This window comes from Chrysochloris asiatica, unplaced genomic scaffold, assembly GCF_000296735.1.
Source record: "Chrysochloris asiatica unplaced genomic scaffold, ChrAsi1.0 scaffold00048, whole genome shotgun sequence".
NCBI classification, from domain to species: domain Eukaryota; kingdom Metazoa; phylum Chordata; class Mammalia; order Afrosoricida; family Chrysochloridae; genus Chrysochloris; species Chrysochloris asiatica.
In genome coordinates this window covers 12,010,197-12,037,417 of record NW_006408566.1, presented here as the reverse complement: position 1 = coordinate 12,037,417, position 27,221 = coordinate 12,010,197, and the positions used below count along the sequence as shown (strand labels likewise).

The following is a 27,221-nucleotide window of genomic DNA, read 5'->3' as shown; positions in this document are numbered from 1 at the left end:
TTCCGTAGTGGGATATATCTTACCCACTGGCCTGTTGAATGGTTCCTTTTTCAGACACAGAGATACCATCCAAAAATATTCAGATGTCCTTGTTTTTAACTGTTGTGGGTGGCTGAATTAGAGCAGCTGAATTTGATACAAGTTCAAAGTCATTTCCTGCAAGAATTAATTCATCTTTCTGTGCTTGAGATACTGAACAAGTAACACCTGCCCTCATCCGAACCCAACGGATGTATTCGGATTTCAATAAAAGATTCGCTCTCTTGGATCACAATGCTGATGGGGAAGTAAGCATACACAGATCTCACCTTGTAATGGAAGCCCAGTGTAACTCCCTTGATAACATTTTGCACATGACTACAGAGAGTGTGAACGGCACCAGTTCCTTTCTATTTCCCCACCCCTTGTCAATGCGAAGCCTCTCCTTTTTCTTTCCAAGGAGACCGAGCTCTACACTGATATGACTCAAGTCCCAGGGCAAGTCTCCTCTGGGGCCCGTCACAATAACTGTGCATCCCTTCAGACTCATGTCGACTTTCTCTGGGATGTCTCGACTGTCTGGTTGCTGAGAATGGTCTGCATTCTTGTAGCAGATGTGGCAAAGCCAGAAATACAATATTTTTATGAATTGTAAAATATCTTGGCTTGTATGTAAATTCACTGACTCTAACACCAACTATGCATCAGACTGCAAAGTCATTTGAACTGCAAGGTTGGCAGTTCAAGCTCACCAGCTGCTCCTTGGAAACCCTATAGAGTGTTGCTATGGGTCGGAATTGACTTGATGGCACTTAACAACAACAACAACAACTACGAATCCTGGTGTGGTGCTACACGATAAGAACTGGACAGCTACTAGGTTGGCAGTTTAAACCCATCAGCTGCTCCTGAGAAACTCTATACTGGGCTGGAACCAATCTGACAGCACATTAGCACCACCACCACCACTACCAATTTATGGAGTGATGTGGTGGTGGTGGTGGTGGTGGTGGTGGTGTATCGGGGAGTTGGTTCCTACTCATAGTGACCTTGCATAGGGTTTCCAAGGCTGTAAATCTTTACAAGAGCAGAAAACCTCATCTTTCTCCCACACAACAGCTAGTAGTTTCAAACTGCTGACACTGAAGTTAGCAGCCCGACTTGCAACCACTATGCTACCAAAGGTTCTTATGGAGATCACTCCATAGTTTATATATTTGAATCAGAAATTCATCTGGTTTAATGGACTTCTTTCCAATACAACGTTCTGTGATTCAAGAATTGGACTGCTAACTGCAAGGTAAGCAGTTCAAACCCACATACCACTTCTTAGAAACCTTATATAGGGTCGCTATGAGTAGTAATTTACTCACTACTGGACTAATAAACAACATCAAGATAAATGAAAAAAAAAGACTGAAGTTGAAAAAGACTTCATTTTGTTTGACTCCACAAACATTCATAGAAGCAGCAGTCAAGAAATCAAATGAAGTACTGCATTATGCACAAGACCTCTTTAAAGTGTTCAAGAGCAAAGATGTCAGCTTGAGAACTAAAGTGCACCTGACCCAAGCCATGGTATTTTCAATAACCTCATATCCATGCGAAAGTTGGACAGTGAATAAGGAAGACCGTGAAGAATTGATGAATTTGAGTCATAGTGTTGGAGAATATTAAATCAGGGATGTTTCACTGGACTTCTGTTACAAGATTAGGTCTGTATAGCTCACTTCCCCATCAACATTGTTATCCAAGAGGGCAGGTCTCGTATAGAAATCCGAAACTTCTTGAGTGAAAAATACATCCTTAGGGTCCAGATGAGGGCAGGTGTTGCTTGTTCAGTATCTCAGACCCAGAAAGATGAACTAATTCTTGAAGGAACTGACTGCTAGAACAAACAAATCTGTATTGGAAGAAGTACAACCAGAATGCTCCTCCTTGGAAGCCAGGATGGCTAGACTTTGTCTCTCATAGTTTGGAAATATTGTTAGGAGGGACCAGTCCCTAGAGAAGGATATCATATCTGGTGAAGTGGAAGGTCAGTGAAAAAGAGGAAGACCCTCTTTCCAATGAAATGGATTGGCAGAGTGGCAAAAGCAATGGGTTCAAGCTTATCAACAACTGTGTGGACAGCACAGGGCTCGGTAGTGTTTCATTGTGGTGTGTAAGGTTATTATGTGTAGGAATTGACTTGATGGCACCTAACAACAAGGTGAGTTAGAACCGATTTGATGGCACTTCACATTGCACATCCTTTAGTCTAACTAGAGGTTTCTATGATGTACTTACCTTGTTGATGTTGTCGGGTTCTGACACGCTGGCTCAGACTCACAGCAATGATATGCACAACAGAATGAAACACTGCTCGTATCTGCACCATCCTCACAATTGTCACATTTGAGCCCACTGTTTCTGCCACTGTGTCAATCCATCTAATTGAAGGACTTCTACTTTTTCAATGACCCTCCACTGACCAAGCATAATGTCCTTCTTCAGGGACTGATAACTTCTGATAATATGTCCAGAATATGAGAGAAGAAAAATGGCAATCCTGGCTTCTAAGGAGCATCCTGGATGTACATATAGGCTACATATATACATATATATATGTGTGTGTGTGTGTGTAGATAGTTGTTGTTGTTAAGTTGGTTCTGACACGAAGCGACCCTACAGGGTTTCCAAGAAGCAGCTGGTGGGCTTGAACTGCCAACCTTGTGGCTTATCACAGAGCACCACAACAAGACACCATATACATATGTACATATTACATATAATCCCTAATAAAAAAATTAACCAAGTTAAAAAATTTCCTCCTAATACTTTATTGTGATCAGTTTCAATGAAGAAATAAGAGTTTTGATCAAGGGAAGTAAGGAGCAATAATTTATAACAACAAAACATATGTGGGGTAGGGAAGACTGGAACCGACAGCACGAAAACATTTGAATCTGGGAATACATGGCTCCTCAAAGCGTATTAAGGGGTACAATGATTGATGCAGGATACACCAGTGAGACTTGAGCAATTCTTTCCTATAGCCAGATTATTGTCCTCTAAATGGCATTCAGTTTCCATATCTTTTAACCAAGACTAAGTCCTGGTGTGGCACTGTGGGCTAATGCGTCAGACTGTGAAGTCGTTTGAACTGCAAGGTCGGCGGTTCAAGCTCACTAGCTTCTCCTTGGAAACCCTATACAGGGTCACTATGGGTTGGAATCGACTCTATGGCACTTAACAACAACAACAACTACTACTGATGTAGCGTAGTGTTTATAAATCAGGCTGCGAACCGCAAGGTCAGCTGTTCGAAACTACCAGCTGTTCTGCGGGAGAAAGACGAGGCTTTCTGCTCCAGTAAAGATTTACAGCCTCGGAAACCCTGTACAGGGTCACTGTGAGTCGGAAATGACTCCACAGCACATAACTATCACCATCACCATCACCACCACCACAACTGATGTAATACTATGGTCCAGCTACCAAAATAAAGCAAACCTACTGTCACTGAGTTTATTTCAACTCATAGAAACCATGTATAGGGTTTCTGAGTCTACACGTCTTTATTGGAGCGGAAAGCCTCATCTTTCTCCCAAGGAGCAGCTGGTGGGTGTGAACTGCCTACCTTTCAGTCCAGTGCTTATACTAAAGTGACACCAGGGCCTAACCCGGGGTTATACCACAGATTTAACACTCATGTGGAAAAACGGAGTCCTGTAGGGTAAGAACTGGAATGCTAACTGCAATGCCGGTGGTTCAAACCCACCAGCCACTCTTCAGAAACTCTGTACAGGGCTGCTATTAATTGCAACTGACTCAAAAGCACTTAATAAGTACAAAGGCCAATTAGGAAATACATTGAAGCTCCCACATAATGATTTAAAAAAACAAAAACAAAAAACACAACCCATTTCTAAATTGGGGAAGGTATATACCAACATGGCCTTAAGTTCCTAATGGTTTTAGAAACTTCATGACGGTACACAGTGTGTGATGCACAGATAATGCAGCTCACAAATGGGAAATAATCTGAATGTATAAACTCCTTAGAAAATCCAACCCTCTTTCCTGATTAAATTCAATCTTTCTGGCCTTTGTTGCTGTTGTTAAGTGCTGTCAAGTCAGTTCTGATTCTGCGACCATGCATAGGGTTTCCGAGGCCTTAAATCTTCACGGGAGCAGAAAGCCTCATCTTCTTCTAGTGGAGCAGTTGACAGGCTCAAACCGTGGACCTTGGGGTAAGTAGATACAAATATTCCTTTCTGAATACCTGTACATATGCAGTAGCTTTCTGAAGATAATGTTTCATTCACAGGAATCATTGGCAAGCCGATATGAAAACGCCTGGACAAGTGAGCCTTTTAAGTTCCTCTAGGGTCTTTACTCTATTAGTTGTCTGTGGTCCCAGCTCTGCTTGGAACCAGTTATTTGTTAGGCGTCATCTTCCCTAACGTGCTACTTGTCTAGCCATGTAAATCTGAAAAGGGCATTTTCCTGAGCTTTACTTTAAGATGGTCTTCTGTGCGTAGGTTTAGAGAACTGAACCCAAAACTGTCAATTTGTCATACAGTGGTGGTATGCGTTTTGCTATGATGCAGGATGCTATGCCACTGGTATTTCATAAACCAGCAAGGTCATCCATGGTAGACAGGTTTTAGCAGCGCTTCTAAGCTAAGGCAGACTAGGAAGAAAAGCCTGGTAATCCACTAGAAATGAACCAGTGAAAACCCATGGGCCACAGAAGATTGTCTAAGACCTTTACTGGCTTACTCTGGTTGCATCATCAGGAGAGATGGATTGCTAGAGAGGAATCATGTGGGTAAAGTGGGGGGCCAGAAAAGGTGAGAAAAACCCTTAATGAGATGGACTGGCTCAATGGCCTAACAATGGAATGGACTCAAACATACGACCAATCATGAAGATGGTGCAGGAACAAGGCAGTATTTTGTTCTTTTATACAGGAGATCACCATGAATCAGAGCTGACGACAACATACTACTATTATTTGAGTGCTGCAAAACACAGGACAAAATGAGGTTTTTTACTTCTTTAATAAAGACTACAACTCAAGTGTATATATTTTCTATAAAGATATGATTTATATTATTACTACATTTACAAATATGAATCTTTTCTTGCAAGACACATGTGTAGTATTTCAAAATGAAGAAACTTACTCATCATTGTCATCTGTTGTAGATTCTTTTCTTTCAGCTAATCTGGAATTGAGGTCATTCAGTTTTGCCCTCTTTTCTACATATTGTGCAATAAAGAGAAGAACACGAAGTTAAGGAAAAATTTCTTAATCCTGAATAGAAGTTAGATTGCCAATATTTAAACAGAAACTAAAAGAGTGGGAAAGTGAAAGGCAGGCAGGTAAAGAAAAATGATCTACAACTTCAAATGGGAAAATGTTTTCATTATTCTGACAAACTTTTAAATAGCTAGTTTTTTTCATTTCCTATTTTCCTAATTTTTATTCATCAGGATGTTATATGGGAAAAACATCTTTTGAATAGATTTATCATTGGAATGTGGCAAATTAAGGAGAAAATTAGAAAAATCAATTTGAGAATTAGTTTACTTAGATGAAAATATTTTAAGGAAAGATTATCATATTAAAACTTCCAGTTTTTATTTTTTACCCTATTTTTCCCTAAAAGTAACTAGATATGGCAATACAAATATCTAGAAAATTGTGAGTTTCTAGTGATATTACCATAAAATAAAACTGATTTTAAAGGTAAGATAATCTGACTTTTAAATACATATTTATGTCGCAGTTCTATGAAGAGATCTTTAGTGTCTACCAGTCATTCATTAAAGTACCTATTTTAGGTAATATTAAGTAGTTAAATTCCATTTAAAATGCTACATAGTTATTTCAGGCCAAGGTTTATCTAAACTTTCACAGGCCCACAGAGGCAAAGTGAAGATGTGGTGTTGTAAATACATCATAATCTCTCAAATGTCTGCTGGGGTGAAATGCAAGTTTGATTTTATAGCTGTAGGAGCCATGTGATGTTTTCACTTGCTACTGCCACCGCTGCCACTGCCGCTGCATGCCTTTAAGTCAGTTCTGACCATAGGAACTCCGTTTAGAGTTTCTGTGGCTATAAATTGTTACAGGAGCAGAAAGCCTCATCCTTCACCGTCATCTTTCACGTGTTGTTGTTGTTAAGTGCCGTCGAGTCAGTTCTGACTCATAGCGACCCTGTCTAAGATTTCTGAAGAGCAGCTGTAGAATCTGAACTGCTGACCTTGTGGTTTGCAGTCTAGTGCTGATCCTACAGCACCATACCTCAAATAGATAGCTGTTTTATGAGTTATTTAGCTAGTTGGTTGTTCTGACTCATAGAGACCCACTGGTGGGTTTGAACTGCTGACCCTTGTGGTTCACAGTCCAGTGCTGATCCTACAGCACCATACCTCAAATAGACAGCTGTTTCATGAGCTGACTAGTTAGTTGGTTGTTCTATAGTTCTAGATCATAACACATGGGGGCTTCCACAAATTTTTGGAAACATGGAATTAAAGATAATGAATTTTTTCACAATCTTTTTGAAGCCTTCTCCTATACTGTGAGCACATTTAATATTTTATAGGCAAGTTGTTATAGATTAAATTAGTTCTATCTTAGATGGCCCATCTCTGCATTGCATTTTTATTCTTTTACTTTTACTATTATTACTAAAGAAAAATAATATTTAAAAGTATATTTTCTATTACCTGATAGTTAAAATTTCATTAGTAAACTTTCAGAAATTAATAATGCTTTCCCACACTGATACACTGGGTATTATGCCTTCCTGCCTCAAAAAAATTACAACATAATTAAAACTGTTATCTGAAAATATACTTCAATGTTAAAAAGGGAAAAACCTATGGTTTAGAGATTTTGCTAAAATACTCATTATTGCTCTTTTTTATTAACTTTTCTTTATTTGTTAGTATCCTTAAATTCCACATAGAATAAATAATATGGCTAAAAGTTTATTTAATAAATAATGCAGGCATTAATAGCAATAACAATTTTTAAACTGATTTTAGAGAACCCTGAGGGAAATTTTTATGTGGCACAATAGGATGATCACTGGACCACAAGTCAGTTTGAACTTCAAGGTCAGCAGCTCAAATTCACAGGTCATTCCTCAGAAACCCTATACTGGGTCACTATGAGTAGGCACTGACTAGACAGCATTTAACAACAACTCTCTATAAAAAAAAAAAAAAAGAAAGAAAGAAAGAAAGCAATTAAACTGAAATGTATCTATTTTGTAGAAGTCTACAAATGAAAGCCCAAGTTATACTTTAAGGCTTTATTTCAGAGAATCTTTACCTAAAGGTTAATAAAAATTTCCTGAATCTTGACAATGCTGTCTAATTTCCATAAATCTCCAAAATTAAAAATTAAAATTGTTTTCTTCTTTTAATTTGCAATTTATTTTTGCATCAAACTACCAGCAGTCAGTAATGTCAGGTTAGAAATAGTAAACATATTTTATTTGAATTTTTACCAGCTGTTCAATGCTTTTCTAAGTATTTTATTATTCTAAGAGAAATTTTCAAATATCTCATCCTGTGAAATGTGAACATTAATCTCAATCTTATTATAGCAAAACTTAAACTTTTAATATACTTTTCAATTGCTAGATAGTTTTTAATGTCTTTAAGAATGATCAATTATAAAAGATTGTTGAATAGTCTAATATATCATAGAGAAAATTACTATCTACTTAATAATTACTTCTTTCATTTCATTCTACTCTGTCATAAAAAAGTAAACACAGTTAATATATATTAGAAGACCAAGGGGGTCTATAGAGTCCTGGTGTGGCGGTGCAAGATAAGCACGGGGCTGCTTATCAGCAGGTCAGCAGATGGCTATAAAACATCACAAAGCCAGGAAACAGCATACTGTCAGCACCTCAGAAACACTTGATATATGACTTTTAATAGTAGATTTTTGTGAATTGGCTTTAAGATGTTGTTCTTGTTAATCACCACTGAGTCGGTTCCGATGCACAGCAACTCAGTATAGGGTTCCCTAGGAACAGTTGGTAGTTCAAACTGACCTTGAGGTCGAGTGCTTATCCCATGGCACCACACTGGACTTTAAGATAGGAAGTTGTTGTGAAGTGCCATCGAGTCGGTTCCGACTCATAGCGACCCTTTACAAGGTTTCCGAGGAGCAGCCGGTGAGCTTCAACTGCTGACTTTGCGGTTCAAACTGACCTTGCGGTCTAGCACACTGACTGGCAGTGCCAGACCAGGACTCGAAGATAGAAAGTTGTGATTAGGTAAAATCAGTGTTTCAGACCTCACATGTTTCATTTTTTAAAATTAGGTAAAGTGAGGAAACTTCCTGTTTCTCTTTAGCTTGTAGTCACTGCTCAGCATTTAGTAAGCGTTATTAATATATAGACTAATCACAGTATATCTAAACCTCCATAATTAAATTTGAGCATACTTAAAATTCTCTACTGTAAAAACTGATATGTCACTGATTCATGACATTTAAAAATATTAATCTAGTCTTTAAAATAGAGACTACTTACTAATTTTTTAAAAGTAAGTATTTTAGTAATATACTATCAGAGAACAACAAATAATAGGGTAAAATTAAACTAACAATACTTTAAGATACAGAATTTTATGTTATTATTAGTCTTTCCTCTAATGGCAAATTCTACAACTCTTTTACCAACACATCTAAAATAGTATAGAAAAAAAGAAAGGCATGGAATATAATAAATGCAAGCTACGTACAGGTACACTGAATGTGAATACAACGAACATGGCTAAAAGCAACATTTAGAACCATCATCCTGGACTGGAATGCAGCAGTACCTGAATGACGTGCCCTTTAATTTATGCACATGACAGACTGCTTGTGAAGAGTGTATCTGTAACCATTGTAATTGACAGTAGCTGATGGCCATATGGTCATAGCTTGTATTTAATGGATAACAATGGAAGAGAATAAAGCCTGTAATAGTATTTTAAAGTAAGTGTCTTAAAAAGTTTACATTTATGCCTACAGTATTACCTACATTCTAGCCTTTCTATATGCTGAATGCATATAGACTACATCCATATATTAGTAAACAAAAATCTTGATTGAACCAATAACTAGAAAAATCTTAAAATAAGTGGAGAAGAATGTCCAACTAACCATTTGATGGTCCATTTCTGTGCTTCTGTTCTTTAGGCCTTGTGGGAGAATTGAATGAGTTCATCAAACAAGTTCCAGTTGTTGGAGAAAAAGTTATATTACTCCTCTTCCTTTGGATGTCTGAACTCTCAACTGACTGGAATTAGATAAACATTCGGAACAGAAATACTTATGTTTAATTATAGAACTTAAAAAATACCTTTGAAAACAGCAAAACCCAATGTCTTCCTTGTTCTTTCTTTTCAGATTTCAAATATACTCAATGATCACCTTTAAAACCAATAATATCTTTTCAAATCATGTAGCTATTTCAGGTCTCTATAATAATTAAAGCATTTCAACTCGTTATCTACAATATTTTAACATTAGGTTATTGTCCAGTCACATCCTGACTTTTGCTCTGAGCGGAACTGGAAATATAATTATGGGGCTGGGCCAGAGAACTCTCAGAGGTGCCTATTAACTAAGAGCCACAAGGAAATCCTAAGATCAGTGCTATCAGTGTTTACCAACAAAAAAGTTGCTGCTGTCAAGTCGACTCTGACTCACAGCAACCCTACAGGTCAGAGTAGAACTGTCCCACAGGGTTCCCAAGGTGGTAAATCTTTACAAAAGCAGACTGTCAGAACTCTCTCCTGTGAAGTGGCTGGTGGGTTCAAACTTCGAACCTTTCAGCCAGCAGCCAAACACTTTAGCACTGCATCACTGTCATAACCTTGGTGTGGTGCTGTAGGATAAGCATGGGACTACTAACCACACAGATGGAGGTTCAAACCCATTGGCCACTCCTCAGAAACCTTACACAGGGTCACTATGAGTAGGAATGGATTCAATGGTACTTCATAATGGTAACAATAAAGTCTTTTGAAGTCGCCCTAATGCACTAGCTTACCTTAACGGTAATCAAAATTATGTACAAATAATTTAGCCTGGCATTTAAGCCCTTTGAGAAATCTACTCTGCAGTTTAATCCTCCTCCTTGCTTCCATAGACCGTGTGTACAAGTTTTATTACAGTTAAAATATTTCAATAATTTTTTACATTTCTCTCTGCCTCAGTAGATTTTGAGTACCTAAAATAAACATCATTTCTTCATCTTTGTAGTCTAGAATTTTTAAATGGATGATGAATGAATGATTTAAGAGAACAGTCCAATAAACTTGGCCAAGTCATTATTCAGAATATATTCATTTGCTTAGTAGTTTAGTCACTCAATATTTTGAAGTGCTATTGAGTATGTTCCAACTCATAGTGACACTATATAGGGTTTCCATGGAGTGGCTGTTGAGTTTGAACCAATGACCTTGTGGTTCAAACTAACCTTCCAGTCCAGTGCTTTATCCCACAGGCCACACCAGGACTCTCACACAATATTACTAGCCCCAAATGTTAAGGTCCTAATGTAGGATAAACACTGGACTGCTAAGCACAAGGTCAGCCGTTCAAACCCATTAACTGCTCCTCGGAAGCCCTAGACAGCGTCACTATGAATTGGGTCCAGCTCAACAGTACTTAATAACAATAATGTTGGATAAGCACAAGACTGCTAACTACAAAGTCAGCAGTTCAAATCCAGCAGCTGCTCTGTGGGAGAAAGATGAGACTGCTTCTGTAAAGATTTGCATTCTCAAAAACTATACAGGGTTGCTATAGGTCAGAATCAACTCGCTAGCGATTGGTTTGCTTTGGTCTCAGTGTCTAAGTCAAGGAGCCATGGTGGGGCAGAGGGTAAGTGTTGAGCTGCTACCTGCAAGGTCAGCAGTTTAGTCCCACCAGTCTCAGTCCACAGTAGAAAGATGAGGCTGTCTGTCTCTGGAGAGAGGTACAGTCTTTGAAACTTGATGGAGCACTTCTACTCAGTCCTGTAAGTTTGCTGTGAGTTGCAATCAACTTGGCGGTAGTGGGTTAATGTCTAAGTCATCAGGCTGTGTATATTTCTGCCTTAGCTCATCTTATGGCGTGAGTGGTGAGTGGAATGCCCTTTAGTTTAGGGTTCTTTCTGATTCTGACTCTCGATACTTGATATCTATCACTACATCCATTGCTCCATCTTCTATATTTCCCTCAAACTTGTTTCTACTAGCCAGCCAGCATTTGTTAATTACTGTGTATAAAAAATATATCAAGGGGTGGAAGGGAAGGGAGGGTAAATCACTGGCTAAAGGGTTTGTTGTTGTTGTTAGGTGCCTTCGAGTTGGTACCAACTCATAACGACCTTATTATGCACAGCAGAACGAAACACTGCCCAATCCTGGGACAACCTCACTATTGTTACCACACTTGAGTCCACTGATGCTGCAACTTGGCCAATCCATCTCACTGGGGTCTTCCTCTTTTTCTCTGACCCTCCACTATACCAAACATGATATCCTTCTCCAGTGACTTGTCCCTCCTGACAATATGTCCGAAGTATGAAGGACAAAGTTTGGCCATCCTAGCCTCTAAGGAGCACTCTGGCTGCACATACTGTTGGTTCTTTTGGCAGCCCATGGCACGTTCAATATTCTCTTCCAACACCATAACTCAAATTCATCAATTCTTCTACAGTCTTCCTTATTCACTGTCCAGCTTTCGCATGCATATGAGGCTATGGAAAATATCATGGCTTGGGTCAGGCGCACCTTAGTCCTCAAGCTGACACTTTGCTCTTCAACACTTTAAAACAGGTCTTGTGCAGCACATTTGTCTAATGCAATAATACATCGTTTGTTTCTTGACTGCTGCTTCCATGAGTGTTGATGGTTGATCCAAGAAGAAAGAAGTCCTTGACAACTTCAATCTTTTCTCCGTTGATAAGAATGCTGTCTATTGGTCCAGTGGTGCGGATTTTTGTTTTCTTTACATTGAGATGCAATCCATACCGAAGGCTATGCTCTTGGATCTTCATCAGTAAATATTTTAATTCCTCTTCACTTTCAGCAAGCAAGGTTATATCATTTGCATATCGTCGGTTGTTAATGAGTCTTCTTGAAATCCTGATGCCACGTGTTTTTCTTTATAGAACCCAGCTTCTCGGATTATTTGCTCAGCATACAGGTTGAGTAAGTATGGTGAAAGAACACAACTCTGTCACATACCTTTCTTAATTTTAAACCATTCAGTGCTGCCATGTTCTGTTAGAACAACTGCTTCTTGGTACATGTACAGATTCCTCATGAGCACAATTAAGTGTTCAGGAATACTCTTACTTCACAATGTTGTCCATAGCTTGTCATGATCCACAAAATTGAAAGCCCTGGAGTAGTCAATTAATAAAGCACAGGTAAACATCTCTGATATTCTCTGCTTTCAGCCAAGAACCACTGGACATCAGCAATGATATCCCTCATTGCACGGCCTCTTCTGAATCCAGCTTGAACCTCTGGAAGTTCTCTGTCAATGTATGCTTGCAGCCATTTCTGTATTACCTTTAATAAAACTGTACTCGCATGGGATATCAAAGAGATTGTCCAATGATTTCTGCATTCCATTGGGTCACCTCTCTTTGGAATGGGTTAAAGGGTAGAGATGCATGTAACTCAGTAGCAGAGGTCAATATTCAAGAAGAGGGAGGCTGGCAGAAGAATGATGAAGATAGTTGAAGAAACAGGGAGGTATGCAAGGGCTAAAGGGGATAGAGGTAAATAGTGATGTAGACACAACCTTGAAACAACAGTGTTCTGTGTGAAGATACAAGGACAGAGACACAGGCTGAATGGGTATGAGAAGAATAACATATATATATATCCCACAAATATGTAAGAGTTTGAAAAAGGATATTTGTACATAGGTAACGACAAGGTGGAGGGTATTGAAATCATCGAGATGAAACAAAATATATGCTTTGTAGAATGTAAAACTGATGATCTTTTCTATAAACCTTCATTCCATTCACAACAAAAAGTTAAAAAGAAAAAATATATCAAAATATCCTGGTCAGCAAAGAAGCAGTCTTAAGATAGTATACATGCAACAAAAATTCAGAAAAAAGAGAAAATTAAAGTAGGCTGAAGTTATCTGTGACAGAGGATTCTTGTAAGGAAGAAAGATGGGCCTTAAATAAGTGAAGATAAAAAGTTTTGAAAATCTGAAATCCAGAAGTGGAACAGAGCACAGGTTGGCCTTGGGGAATAACGGAAAGGTCTGGAGGTCTTTATGCTACTTTTGCTTGACTGTTGGTGCTTTTGAGTCGATTTTGACTCAGAATGACTGCATGTAAGAAAGCAGAACTGCTCCGTCGGGTTTTCTAGGTCCTGGTGTGGAGCTGTGGGCTAATGCGTCAGACTGCAAAGCCATTTGAACTGCAAGGTCAGCGGTTCAAGCTCACCAGCTGCTCCTTGGAAACCCTATACAGGGTTGCTATTGGTCAGAACTAACTCGATGGCACTTAACAACAACAATCTTAATGGGAACAGATTATCAGGTATTTCTTCACGAGTCACTGGGTGACTCTGAACCATCAACCTTTCTATTAGTAGTTGAGTGTTTACCAAGGCTCCTTTTTAGCTTGGTAGTCAACTTAAAATAGCAACATAATTTTGCATGGTCAACTATCCTTTATTTTTAAGATACTCATGGGAGAAACAGTAACTGTGCCACCTTTTTCAGCTATTTTGGTATTTGTTCCAGGATCTATAGCATCAAATACATGTAAATAAAACCTTTTACAGTTAACATCCCTCAATGACAAATGCTTTCTTATACTGGGGAGAAAAAGACATTCCATGCTTATTTTACATATCAATAGTATCCACAGATATAACCTATATATATATATATATTTAAATCGAACTGTAAGACCAAGTTATAGCTCTAAACTTGGTAGGGTAAAAGAGTTTTAAGTCTTTCTATCAAGTGGTTACTATTACTATTAAACAGGCTTTCACCTGTTTACAAGTATTCAGTCATAAACAATCCCTACCCTACTTTTCTAACAATGTATTGCTTTCAACTATTTCACTGTATATGTACAAGAAATGAAAGTCACTACCCTAATGTACATTTATGTCAACCTGTTTTCCTATTTTCACCAAAAAGTACTTTGTCCAATTGGCAAATGTCTAAACATTGCAACTACAGATCATACATTTCTCCTTAAAAACAATTTTCTAGATTTCATAATAAATAAATAAATAACAAATCCCACGTGTGCATGTTATTTTATTGTCTTTTCCTCACCTTAAATATACTGAGGTGTCTCTTTTTTTTGGTTGTTGGTGTTACTTCAAAAGAAAAATGTCTGCCTACAGCTACTCTAAGATGATGGAAATTGAAATCTACCTCTTACTATAGAAACGACCTCCAGTACCAGCTACATGGGGAAAAAACACACATCATCAAAACCAAAAAAGCAAACCAGGTAACTATGGGAGTCAAGTCTGACTCATGGCAAGCTCCTGTATTTAGCAGAACTGCTCTTCACAAGGTTTTCATGGCTGTGACCTTTCGGAATATTACCAGGACTTTCTTTTGTGGCTATGAAACCTTTGGTTGGGTTTGAACTGCCTGGAGTTAGGTTACACTTCAAAGGTTAAGGGTTGTTGTTGTTGTTAAGTGCCGTAGAGTTGGTTCCGACCCATAGCGACCCTGTATAGGGTTTCCGAGTAGTAGCTGGTGAACTTGAACTGCTGACCTGGCAGTTTAATTGGCTTTGCAGTCTGGCGTATTAATCCACAGCACCACACCAGGACTCCAAAGGTTAAGGGTAGAGTACTCCATAGCCTAAGGAGCTCTGATAGCGTAGTGGTTACGAATTGGACTGCAAACTGCAAGGTCAGCAGTTCAAAACTACCAGCTGCTCCACAGGAGAAAGATGAGGTGTTCTGCTCCCATAAAGATGAACAGCCTTGGAAACCCTGTGCAAGGTCCCTATGAGTCGGAACCGACTCCACGGCACATAACAACAACAACTCCATAGCCTGCCCTCACATCTAACACCAAAAGCAAGTTCAGGGATCTCCGGTCACCTTCACTTCTAACCAGCTAGCTACAAATTGAGAATTCCCACTACTCCTTCAGGTTCAATAACTTGCTATAACGGCTCACAGGACTCAAAAGAGCCCTCTGATCACCATTACAGTTTTATTATAACAAAGGGATGCAAATCAGGGTAAGGTCTGGGAGGGTTCCAAACAGGAAACTTCCATGTCCCTTGGGATGCACCACATTCTGCATTGATGTATGCAGAATATTATCAATCACACAAACTCCCCAAACTCACTAAGGCTTCGCTTCATTCACTACACAGCCAAGATTGACTGACTCATCAGTCATGAATCACTGGCCAAATCTCTAGCACCTCTCCACTCCCCAAAGATCAGGTTGATACCACATGGCTCAAAACTTTAAACCTCTAGTTACATGGTCTTTTTGGCATGGCCAGCCCCATACAGAATCATCTCATTAGTATAAACACCATCTTTATATATATGCCTAGTGGTATACACCAAGGTCTAATTTTACTTCTCAAGTTTCCTTTCCTCTTTTCCTAAAAAAGGTTTCAGCAAGGTCCTCTAAACTGATCCCTAGAGATGCCTAGAAGTGATTCTAAAATGAGTTTAGAAGCCACCTATGAATTTCCATCCTTTGAAGGGCCTAGCCTACTTATTTTTGTTGTTGTTGTTAGGTGCTATCGAGTCAGTACCGACCCATAGTGACATTATGCACAGCAGAACGAAGCCTACTTATGAGACTTCCACAACTGAAAGATTTACGAAGAGCCTTTAGAAAAGCAGAGGAGAAAAAAAATGAGATAAATGGATTTGACTAGAATTTGGAGAGGATGTAAACAAAATGTGTAAAGAATATTGTAGGGAAACAGAAGTCAGAATATAAATCAGGACTACTGGGTGATCTGCTTCCAAAAACCAGTTATAAAAAACCCCATGGAACACAGTTCTGCCCTGACACACCTGGGGTTGCCATGAGTTGGAATCCACATGACAGCAACTGGTTGGCTGATAGCTCTACAATGAGTTACAGTGTAATACTTTACAAACTCCTTAGAGAGACTTACCACCACCACAAAACAGCAAAGTGCCATGCGCAAAGATTCTGTCTATGATATCCCAAATGCCACTGTAATTTTAGTAAGGAGGTCAAACTCTGTACATTCACAAAACACAAATTTGGACACTGGTTTTTCCACCTTTAAAAAAAAATCAATAATTTAAAAAGATATGACATTTGCCTTCCATATCTTTCAAATTGTGGCTTACTTCTTCACCTTGTTTCAAGCACAGGCTACCAGAAAGGTGCCTGCATCATATTGATTTTTAACTACTATAAATAGTCTAGAAAATACTAAGGGTTCTTTGAAGGTGAAATTGGGAACATAGAAAACCTGTTATTATTATTATGAATTCTAGTCTATGCTGTCATTGAAATATTAAAACAGGAACTGTAGGTATTTGGACAAGCAGAAACAAAAGAAGAAAGAATTACGGCAGCTAAAGGGAGATATTCTTTCGAATTTTATACTGGTTATTTAGGTTATTAGTACTAATTATGGAATTTACTTTAGAAAAATCAATACTAGCTACCTTAGGGATTTTTCACAATTAGGGCCTCGGATTCCTAGACATGTGCTAAGCATCAGTTAATTGCTAACCAGCTGCCACAATTATCATCCTTAATGGTTGGTTACAGGGGAGTCCTGGTGTGGTGTTAAAGAAGCAGCACTGGACTGCTAACCAAAAGGTCTGCAGTTCAAACCTAGCATTCACTCCTCAGAAACCCTATACAGAGTTGCTATGAGTCAGAACCAACTTGATAGCACATGATAAGATAATAGTTAAAGGAAGGGTTGGAGAGAGGCTGGGATGGGGGCTTCAATTTCCAGAAAAGAAACTCCAGACAAATGAGAATCAAAGGTCACTAACAACATAGTATCAATCATTGCTTCGCTGTCTTTTGGGTCTTAGTTTCCCTTGCATACCATTACAAAATAGACTCTTGAGGGGGAGAGAAAGGAATAGCCAGAAACACCACCATAGAAAGCTTGTAAGTCCATCTTCTGCCTATAACTGATTGGAATACCTAAAATGGGGCTACAACGTGCCCAGTGAAGGAGGCTTCCTGTGGAGCCTCTGCATTACATAAGACTATAGGTGGAAAATGAATCACTTGAAAGGATGGGCAGACCAACCTGGAGAGGCTAGAAGAACAGAAGATACTTCTTGAAAGAAAGACCAACAGGAAAAATACAAAACAATAGAGGCAGACCAATTGATTACGACAAGAACAAACAAGTTTCTTGTACAAGAGACATCAAGGCACGTACGTGGTCGGGTCCTCTCAGAGCAAACCCCCTTCCAAGACTAAGAATCAATGGGAATGCATGCTCTGATTGGTGACCACGTTCGTCACAGATATGAGGAAGTGAGGGAAAAACAGCAATGAAGCTGCAAGCTAAGCCCTACAACGTTCAATAGACTCCTGTGAACCTGGGTGGAGACCTGGTTGGCCAGCAGTGTGGCAAGACCTGGGGACTCTTGGGCCCAGAGTCAGTGACATACCCACAGAGGACTAGAGTGGAGAGTGAAGTATCCAGCTGATAAGAAGAGAGGGCATATGCACAAGAACACCCACACTTGTAGATAATACCCACTTGACCTGGCTTCAATGACTGGATGATCAGAGCTCAACTAGAAGAAAGAAGAGGAAAAAAAGAGTAATCTGATACAATTTGATGAACTTGACCTACACCTATGGATGCAGTAGCTCAAAAGAGGGAACAAATCTTTACAGCAAGGTTCATTCCCAACCCCTCCATACACAAAGTAGACAGGGATGGACAACTTGGACATTGGATACCCAAAGTTGGAGGGGGGAGGGATACAAAGGCAAGAAGTGACTGGCTTACAAGCTTTCAAGAGGGAACCTAGATCCAGAGGGTTTGGAGGAAGGTAGAATCTCCACTGAGTAGTATCCAATATGTCTGGGTAGTGCTGATGAAATGAGATGTGGATAGGTCTCTTGTGATACAATAATGAATAATTGTTATCAGGACTGATTGTGAGGGATGGAAATGTAAAGGTACACGTTTTGTAGCAAAGAGGGGAGTGATTAACTTTGTAGTCTAGGAGCGGAGGTTCCTGGGACCATTAAGGGAGAAGAGCAGAGAACGGGACCCTACCCAAAGAAGCAGTGATGCCAGAAATGGAGACAGAGATGATAACGTGGAGAGATGGAGCAGCTGGGGACTTTAGACCCATAGAGGGAGAAGGGCTGTGTCCTGACGACTGGGGGGCAGGCTCCTAGGGTATACCCTTTGGTTGGTTGATGATGCATGGAGGGGATTGTAACCATGGCAATGAAACGATATACAATAGGATGAATGTAAAACTAATGTTCTCCCATGTAAACTATCACATAATTCACAATAAAACATTAAAAACAAAATCTGCTGCACAAGACCTCTTTGAAGTGTTCAAGAGCAAAGATATCAGCTTGAGTATACACAAACCGTGGTATTTTCAATTGCTTTATATGCATGTGAAAGTTGGACAATGAACAAGGAAAACCTTAGAAGAATTGATGGATTTGAGTTATGATGTTGGAGAAGAATATTAAAAGTGCCGTGGACTGCCAGAAAAACAAACAAATCTGCTTTGGAAGAAATACAGCCAAAAGTCAGGATGGTGAGATTTTGTCTCTCATACTTCAGACATGTTATCAGGAGGGACCAATCCCTGGAGAAGAACATGATGCTTGGTAAAGTAGAGGATTAGAGAAAAAGAGGAAGACCCCCAAGGAGAAGGATTGGCACAGTGACAGCGGCAATGGGCTCAAGGGTATCAGCAACTGTGAGGACGATGTAGGACTGGGCAGTGTTTCATTCTGTGCAGCGGGTTGCTATGAGTTGGAGCCAACTCGATGGCATCTAACATCCAAACAACAACAAACATCATACTTATGGGTAAAGACTAAAAGCTTTCCCTCTTAGAAATAAGAAAATGACAAGGATGTCAATGATTACTTCTTGTAGCCAAAATGGGATTTTAGTTTCCACTCAATGCAATTAAGCAAGGGGGGAGGGGGAGGCAAACAGACCTGAATGAGCAGATATCAAAACTGTCCATTTTTTGCAAGCAATTATTTATAAAGGAAATCACACAGAATCTGCAAGAAAGCTACCAATAAAACCCAAAACCCAACACACTGCCATCAAGTTGATTGTGATTCACAGTGACTCATAGGTTTTCCACGACTGTAAATCTATGTTGTTGTTGTCGTCAAGTGTTATTAAGTCATTTCTGACCCATTGCAACCCTGTATAGGGTTTCCAAGGAGCGGCTGGTGAGATTGAACCACCAACCTTGTTGTTCAAATGACTTTGCAATCCAGTGCATTAGTCCACAGTGCTACACCAGGATTCCAAAATATGGGAGGAGAAATCTTTCTCCTGCGGAGCAGTTGGTAAATTTGAACCACTAACCTTGCAGTTAGCAGCCCAATGCCTAACCTATAGTACCACTGCAAAAATTAATAAATGAGTTTAGCAAGGTTTCACACTTTGCTTCTTGTACTTCAGAAGTTATCAGGAGGGATATGGTCAATAAACAAAAATCAACTATATCTCCACTGGAAAGGCACAACTAAGGTCTCTATGTGGTGCAAATGGTTTGTGCTTAACAACTACAAATTGGTAGTTTGAACACATTCAGTAGAATGTGGAATAGGCTTGTCAAACAAAAGAACTCAGTTTTCATCAATAAATTAATCAACAAAAAAACAAGTGAGATGAGATGCAGAGGGCACCTATAAATTGGAAAAAAAAAAGATGTAAGAGATAGAGAAAGCAATACAATGTAAAAATCTTGTTTGGATCCTGATTTTAATTAAGCCAACAATAAACACATTTTGAAACAACTGTGGAAACATGAACATATTAACTGGGTGAAAGATAATATTAATGAGTAACTACTCTTTTTGTATAAGGAGCTCTGGTAGCGTAGTGGTTACGAATTGGGCTGCGAACCTTAAGGTCAGCGGTTCAAAACTACCAGCCGCTCCGCGGGAGAAAGATGAGGCTTTCTACTCCCGTAAAGATTTACACCCTCGGAAACCCTGTACAGGGTCGCTATGGGTCGGACCCGACTCGATGGCACTTAACAACAACAACAACAACTCTTTTTGTATAGTACGATTGTAGCACTGTGGTTATATACAAAAAAAGGAATCATTATATGTTAAGATAAATGTTGATGTATATACTAATATAAGTGATATAGTTGTACTTATTTTTATATATATGTATATGCATGATAAGATAATTGGAACTTAAAACTATCCAGGGAAAAACACAGACAAACAGAAACACATATATATCATGTTTGTGTGTATCTATATATGTGGCTAGGTAGATGTAGCAAAATGTTAAAAAACTGTTGAGATGGGTAATGGATGGATACATAAGCATTCATTATACTATTCTATCTTCTCTTGTGTATGTTTAAAAAATTCCTTGGTACAAAAGGAGGGCAAAAAGAAAGGGAGGAAGGTTGTGTGCTGGTGGCCAGGAGGCAGGCATGCAGAATGTGCTCCTTTGTTGTTTAAATAATTATATATTCCTGAGTGTTTTTGCATATATCCAAAGAAAAACAAAGCGAATAAAAGCATATGCTGCTGAATAATGATGCATAGAGGAGATTGTAATCATTGCAATGAAATGAAATACGGTAGGATGAGTTTAAAACCAATGCTCTCCCATGTAAACTATCACTCAATTCACAATAAAAACTTAAAAAAAAAACAAAGTGAAGGAGTGAGGGAGAGGGAAAAAAATGAGCAGAGGGAAGGAATAACCTGATGGCACAACGGTTAAGTGCTTAGCTGCTAACCATAAGGTTGACAGTTCAAACCCACCCAGAAACTCTGCAGGACAAAGACCTGGCAATTGGCTTCCCTAAGATTATAGCCTAGAGAACCATATGGGACCATTCAACTGTCACATGGGGTTGCTATGAGTTGAAACTGACTCAATAGAACCAACAACAACAAAGAAAGGAGAGAAGGAAGATGATTAGAAGTACTAAATTTGAGCCAGGTCAGGAAGTAAGCCTGAAGGGTGTGTATTATAAAATTTCCCACAATGCCCTGCCATCCAAAATCCCAGAAGCCTTCTGTCTCTGAGAGGTAAAATAAGGATAGACCATGGGGAGTAATCAGATTCAGAAGTGTCCTACCACTGGACTGACAATCTATATAAAAATAGAAAAATCGGCCCCCCAAACCCACATCACTATTCCTTCTGGAAGCACAACTACTGATTTGGTTTTAGTAGAATGTATGCTCCTTCTTTTCCCACCGGTAGCTTCTGCTTCTATCCCCTCTCTCAGGTGGCCTGAAAGAACGGGGCTAAACTGCCATTTGTCCCTATAAACTCATTTGGGCTACCATCATTAGCAGTTCCAAGAATCATCTCAATTCTTGCAAACCCATACAGAAACAGTGCTCAAAGGGCAACAACTTGTAGAGCCTCAATTTTGTAGGTAATGATAATTAGCAATCTCTTTAATTTCTTACTACCCCCAACAATTTCGTACTGGCAGTGTACATTCTATATGTATTTTTATAAGCGGGGCACAGGAAATAATCCTTAACTCTACTTCCCCCATTAGAAAAAAAGTAACTCATTTTTGTTGCCTTGCCCTAATCTCATGGGGCATTAATCTTACGAACATAACTGTGTTTGGAAGACTGGGAGTTCCAAGCATCTCCAAGACAGAAAAAAATCATGCTTTAGGATGAACAGGCTCTAGTTCAACACACTTACTTATAAGGGCTATCTTCTTTCCTTGGAGACCTGAGTATTCTTCCTTCAGCATCCTATTCATAAGGTAAAATGACCAGTTATAACTAGTTCCTCAGTAGCAATTAAGCACTCTCATAATTACAGGGAACCTTGGTGTTGGTGTGGGTTAGGCATTAGACAGCTAACCACCAGGTTGGCAGATCAAACCCATCAACTGTTCCACAGGAGAAAGATGAGCCTGTCTGCTCCCCTAAGGATTTACAGTCTTGGAAAGTCTATATAGAGTCACTATGAGTCAGAACTGACTTGATGGCAGAGGTTTTGTTGTTGTTATTGCTGTAATTATGTCTTAAAAATCTGATGTTCTTTTGTATGGACCATAGCAGCTTCAGTGGATCAATAGTCATGTGGCAGATTCTTGGGAGTCAAACTGCTTTAGAGTTGTTGTTACCAGGGTGGATGAAAGTATAAATGTAGTCAAGGAAAGAACTCCAGATTTCGCACTACCCTATAACAAAAGTGGTCTGCATATAGAGCTGTAGGCAAATGAGAAGGCAAGAGGACAAAAGCTGAGAGGACCAGGAAGTGTTGAAAAATGGCCCAAGCTAGGATGCTAGAACTTGATTTTTGCAGTTGGTGGCTATGTGGTGCAAAGATAAGTCAACTGGTTTCAAGCTACAAAACTGGACCAAACATAACAGATTTTCTACTACAGGATATTAGCTATGGCGCTGGTGCTTTGATACAGCATCATCTGAAGAAAAAACGGATAGAAAGTCCCACTGTACTTCAGGACAAGGATAAATTCTAAAATGACCATTCTTTTTCTTTCAAATAAAGTTTCCAGCTCCCAAAGAACAGCTTTGGGGCAGTACAGAACATAATTTCATTTCAAGCAGGACTACTCACCTACCAAAATATCATTCTGACCAAAGACACAGATGCAGAATTACTGTCACAGCTGCATTCTGTACAGTTGGATAATGGTAGTCTAAATTGCTAATTATACTGCTAATGATTTTTTTAGTGTCATTGCAGTATTTTGCCATCTTTGTTTAAAATTTCTTAAAAAGCAACTAGGAAATGTTTTAATTGGTAAGTTTCTGCTTTGTTAAATACCAGTATGTCTTCCTAAGAGAAATTTCATCTAAAATTCATTTCTTGAAAAGGCATAATCATATAGGATTTCACAGAAGCTTATTTATTGACTAGCTATTTGTTTTTAATCCACTTGCTCAACAATTTATATTCATTTAAGATTCCTGGGATATTTCAGGATGAGAGTTTGCACCTAGATCCATAGTTCATCTGAAAAGATAATAAATTAACATATGCCATGACAGCTGGCATTGAGCATATGTGATGGCGAGCGTTACAAAAAAGCAATAGCCACAGTACAGTTTTATCTCTAGTGTGATAAACATGGTGAAATTTATTACAGTGTTTGTATCTTATTGTTTAATCATTCCAGCAGAGCAGAGAAATGTAATTACACTTCTATATAAATATGCTATTAGTTTTTATTTCAATTTAGTAAATTATAGCATGCAGATTAAAGCATTATCATTATTCTAAATTGTTTCTCATTTAGTGGCAATGTATATATTTTTTTTTACCAAGAGTGAACTATCTACTAAATTATTTCATTAAAGTTTCTAATTAATTTGCTTCTTACGAACACCTAACTGGACAAAAACTTTCACACATCCAATTCAGACTCCCCAAAATTCATACAACGCAAAAATGGTATCTCAACCACAATTATACCACAATGTTTTTGTTTTGTTTTCTTAAATGTAAGTTTTACATCTAGCAAGATAAATCAGTAGATAAAAATTAAAAACACATAATCTTACCATAAAATTTCAAACTCGTAAGTACTTACATTTTCTTTTAACAGACCTTCTAATTTCAGTGATCTTTTAACACTGCAAAAAAACATTTAAGGACATCTTAGATATGAAATAACTCTAAATAACCAAATATTTAAGAGTAAGATACATACACAAGAATTCCATTACTTCTACCCAACTAATTTTTATAGAACTTATTAAAGTAGAAAAATATATGAAGAAAGCAATTATCCATAACAAAGAAACTAAGTTTATTTTTAAAGTAAATTTCAAAATGGAATCATAATTATTTAAGTGGATCAGTTTTCTATACAGATACATGTCACTTAACATCTGTTCAGACAACATTCAACCACATATACGCCCAAGGCCTCAAAAGTTTTGTTTTTGGTGGGTTTTTTTTAAAGAGAAAACAGCTATCTCCTTTGATCATTTTCCCCTAGTGTGGTACTGTAGAAAAAGTACTAACTAACTGTAGAATAAGCTAACTAACCACAAGGTTAATGGTTCAAGCCTACCAGTTGCTCCTTGGAAACCCTATACAGGGTGACTATGAGTCGGAAACAGCACTTTACAACAGTGGTTTGAAGATCCCCAAAGCTGGGCCCTTGCAGCACTAGACCACAGATGGGATATAGGCAGGTATGGCAGAAACACGGCTCTGGGCGCAACCTCTCAGGTTTTGTCCAGCCGGCAGGTGGCGGCAGGGGCCTCCATGCGGGTGGAATAGTGGGTGGAGCTGGGCATGCTCAGCTCAATCCTCACTCATTTCCTCTTGGTTCCACTCCCATGGCCCTCTCAGTGACCACTACTGCCAGAAGAGAGGAGCCATAAGGTTTTAATGTGGTGTTTACACAGCGTCCAAATCACATTATGTCCTAATTCACAGTACATATTGGGGACGTTAAGCAATGCATACCTGGATATGTGGTTTTATATACGTGGGCTACCATACAATTCAAAGATTAAAGTTACAGTATAAACAATCTTAACAAAAATTTACCAATTTATGTTTTAAACACCACTAATAAAAAATCGAAAAACACTGGTAGCATCATGGTTGTGAGTCCTGGTGTGGCGCTGTATGCTAATGTGCTGGATTGCAAAGTCGTTTGAACCACAAGGTTGGTGGTTCAAGATCACCAGTCGCTCCTTGAAAACCCTATACAAGGTTGCTATGGGTCAGAATCGACTCGACGGCACTTAACAACAGCAACAACAATAAAAAAAAAATCACACATAAGAGCGCACTAATTTACATTACCTTTAATGGTGATATTAAAAGTGGATTATTTGTGGAAATAATGCAGTAGGTGTTAAAGGTATGAGCAAGGTGAAAACACTTTTGCACATTATCCTAGCTTTAAACATGATTCAGTGCTACCAGGCTAAGACTTAACTGAGGAACAGATGCTCTATGACTTTACAAGTCCCCAATCCATAAGAAACTATTTTTTGTCACCTTCACTAAACAGATTCAGGAACATGCCAGGCTCTCTTTCTGCAAAATCTGCTCTGCTGAACTGGCTGCCCAGATGTTGGTGACAATGCTTAGAAAGGGAGCTGAATATTTATAATACTTTATTTCGTACAGCTGTCTTCTAAAGAGCAGTCATCAACATTTTACCAAATTCAGACTAAATGCTCAAAGGAAAGAAAGGTCAATATGAATTAAAATTAGTTTTCCCAGACAAATGCAGCATTAAAAGTACTTTCTTGTTCTCTGAGAACCAGAAATTATTTAAGTTGTGGTTCAAATCGACTTTGCAGTCTAGTGTTATAAGGCAAAAAAGACTGTATTATAGAAAAGAACTGTATACCGTATTTTCCATAAATAGTGTGCCCAAGGAAATGTTTATATAATACATACACACATATAATGGGTGTAAATAAAGGAATTCTGAAAGTCAAGCTCTGTCATGGTATGCCCATGCATTTACGACACTTGTCTTAGACATTTCCCAAAGTGGATTTCAGCCTCATTCATCTTCATTCAATGGTTGGAAAATGTTGCCTTTGATCACATTTGTATAAGAAAGGTATAAGCCTAGGTCAAGAAGTTGTGGAGTAAGTTTGATGGTGGTGTTAAGTTCCGTTGACTCAGTTCCAACTCATTGCGACCCTGTGCAGGGTTTCCAAGGAAGAGTTGGTGAATTTGAACCATTGGCCTTATAGTTCAAATCAACCTTGCATTTCAGTGCATTATCCCACAGTGCTACACCAGGATAGGTACTATCCCGATAATCAGAAAACCAATCACCAAAACTGTGTGTTTGGTCTGGTGCAGATCAGGTGAGGCCTGAGAGCAGTGGAGTTCTTTGTAGCCAATCTGTGCCAAGGCATACTGCTCCAGAGATGGGTGGAAGATATAGTGGAGAACTGTGCACAGGGTTGCCACAACCCAGGTACAGGCTGGATAAGTGGCAGGCAGGGGCCATTTGTGTCCAAGGCTGCTCTGTGTCCACAGCTCTCATTCACACTTTGCTCATTCCATGCAGGTGGAATATTCAAGTTGTATGAAATGGTCTGGATACACACAGCTGCAACATGCTAGCCACACCCTTCTAAGCAGGTAGGCTGCCTGTGATCTCTGTCCACACTAGAGAAAGTGGTTTGCAGAGTAGGGATGGAAACCTGCTGGGTGAAGGGTGCTCTAACACTCAAGGGTAGGCAGGGAAGTGGGTAGAGTCTGCTGCTGGGAACCAAAGCTCTACCTCAACAGGCACCAAGAGGAGTAATTAACACTAAATCAGCTGGGCAAGGAAAAAAAAACTAAACCGAAGTTCCCAATATATAAAAGGAAAAAAAAGGAAATGGCTACAAATACCTGACTTGGCTTACAAATAAAAGCAAGAAAAGGGATATAAAATCTAAGAAAATTATAAAAATTTAGTCTATCAGCCTATCATAAAATAGTATTTTTGAGACTAATTAAATTTGTTTAAAGCATTACTTTAATCTCTTAGATAGGCACTTGAAATCAATTTAATGTGAATTCTCAATGAAGCAAAAGTAGAGGTATGAACCAATAAAAGTAGCAGATAATTTGAAAGAGTATATTTGTGTTAGAATATATATTTACCCTATTCAGCATATGAGTCTTGGTATGGCACTATGGGTTAATGCGTCAGACTGCAAAGCCACTTGAACTGCAAGGTCAGCGGTTCAAGCTCACCAGCTGCTCTTTGGAAACCCTATACAGGGTCGCTATAGATCGGAATCAACTCGACAGCACTTCACAACAACAACAACAATTCAGCATATGGGAGTCCTAGTGTCACTGCAGGATCAGCAGTGGACTACTAATTCCAAGTTGGATGGTTGAAACCTGGCTCCTTGGAAACCTTGTATAGGTTCGGGATGACTGAAAAGTGACTCAACAGCACTTCACAACAACATTCAGCACATGGAGAGCAAGATAGTTCTGTAGGATAAGCACTGGACCCTAAAGCACAAGGTTGGTTAGAGCCCACCAGCCACT

The 27,221-nt window shown here is 38.9% G+C and overlaps 1 protein-coding gene and 1 pseudogene across 1 annotated transcript in view; both read right to left on the bottom strand.

Moving 5' to 3' along the window:
• The window catches only part of ITGB3BP (integrin beta 3 binding protein (beta3-endonexin)), an 83,968-nt gene that overhangs the window by 43,511 nt on the left and 13,236 nt on the right, over positions 1–27,221 (bottom strand). The window contains exons 2-4 of the mRNA XM_006862503.1: positions 23,773–23,815; positions 9,152–9,287; positions 5,154–5,229 (exon numbers count right to left, since the gene is read on the bottom strand). Of these exons, the coding sequence (XP_006862565.1) occupies positions 5,154–5,229; positions 9,152–9,287; positions 23,773–23,815 (255 nt within the window). The remainder of the gene's footprint in view (positions 1–5,153; positions 5,230–9,151; positions 9,288–23,772; positions 23,816–27,221) is intronic.
• LOC102824205 lies at positions 20–582 on the bottom strand (annotated as a pseudogene).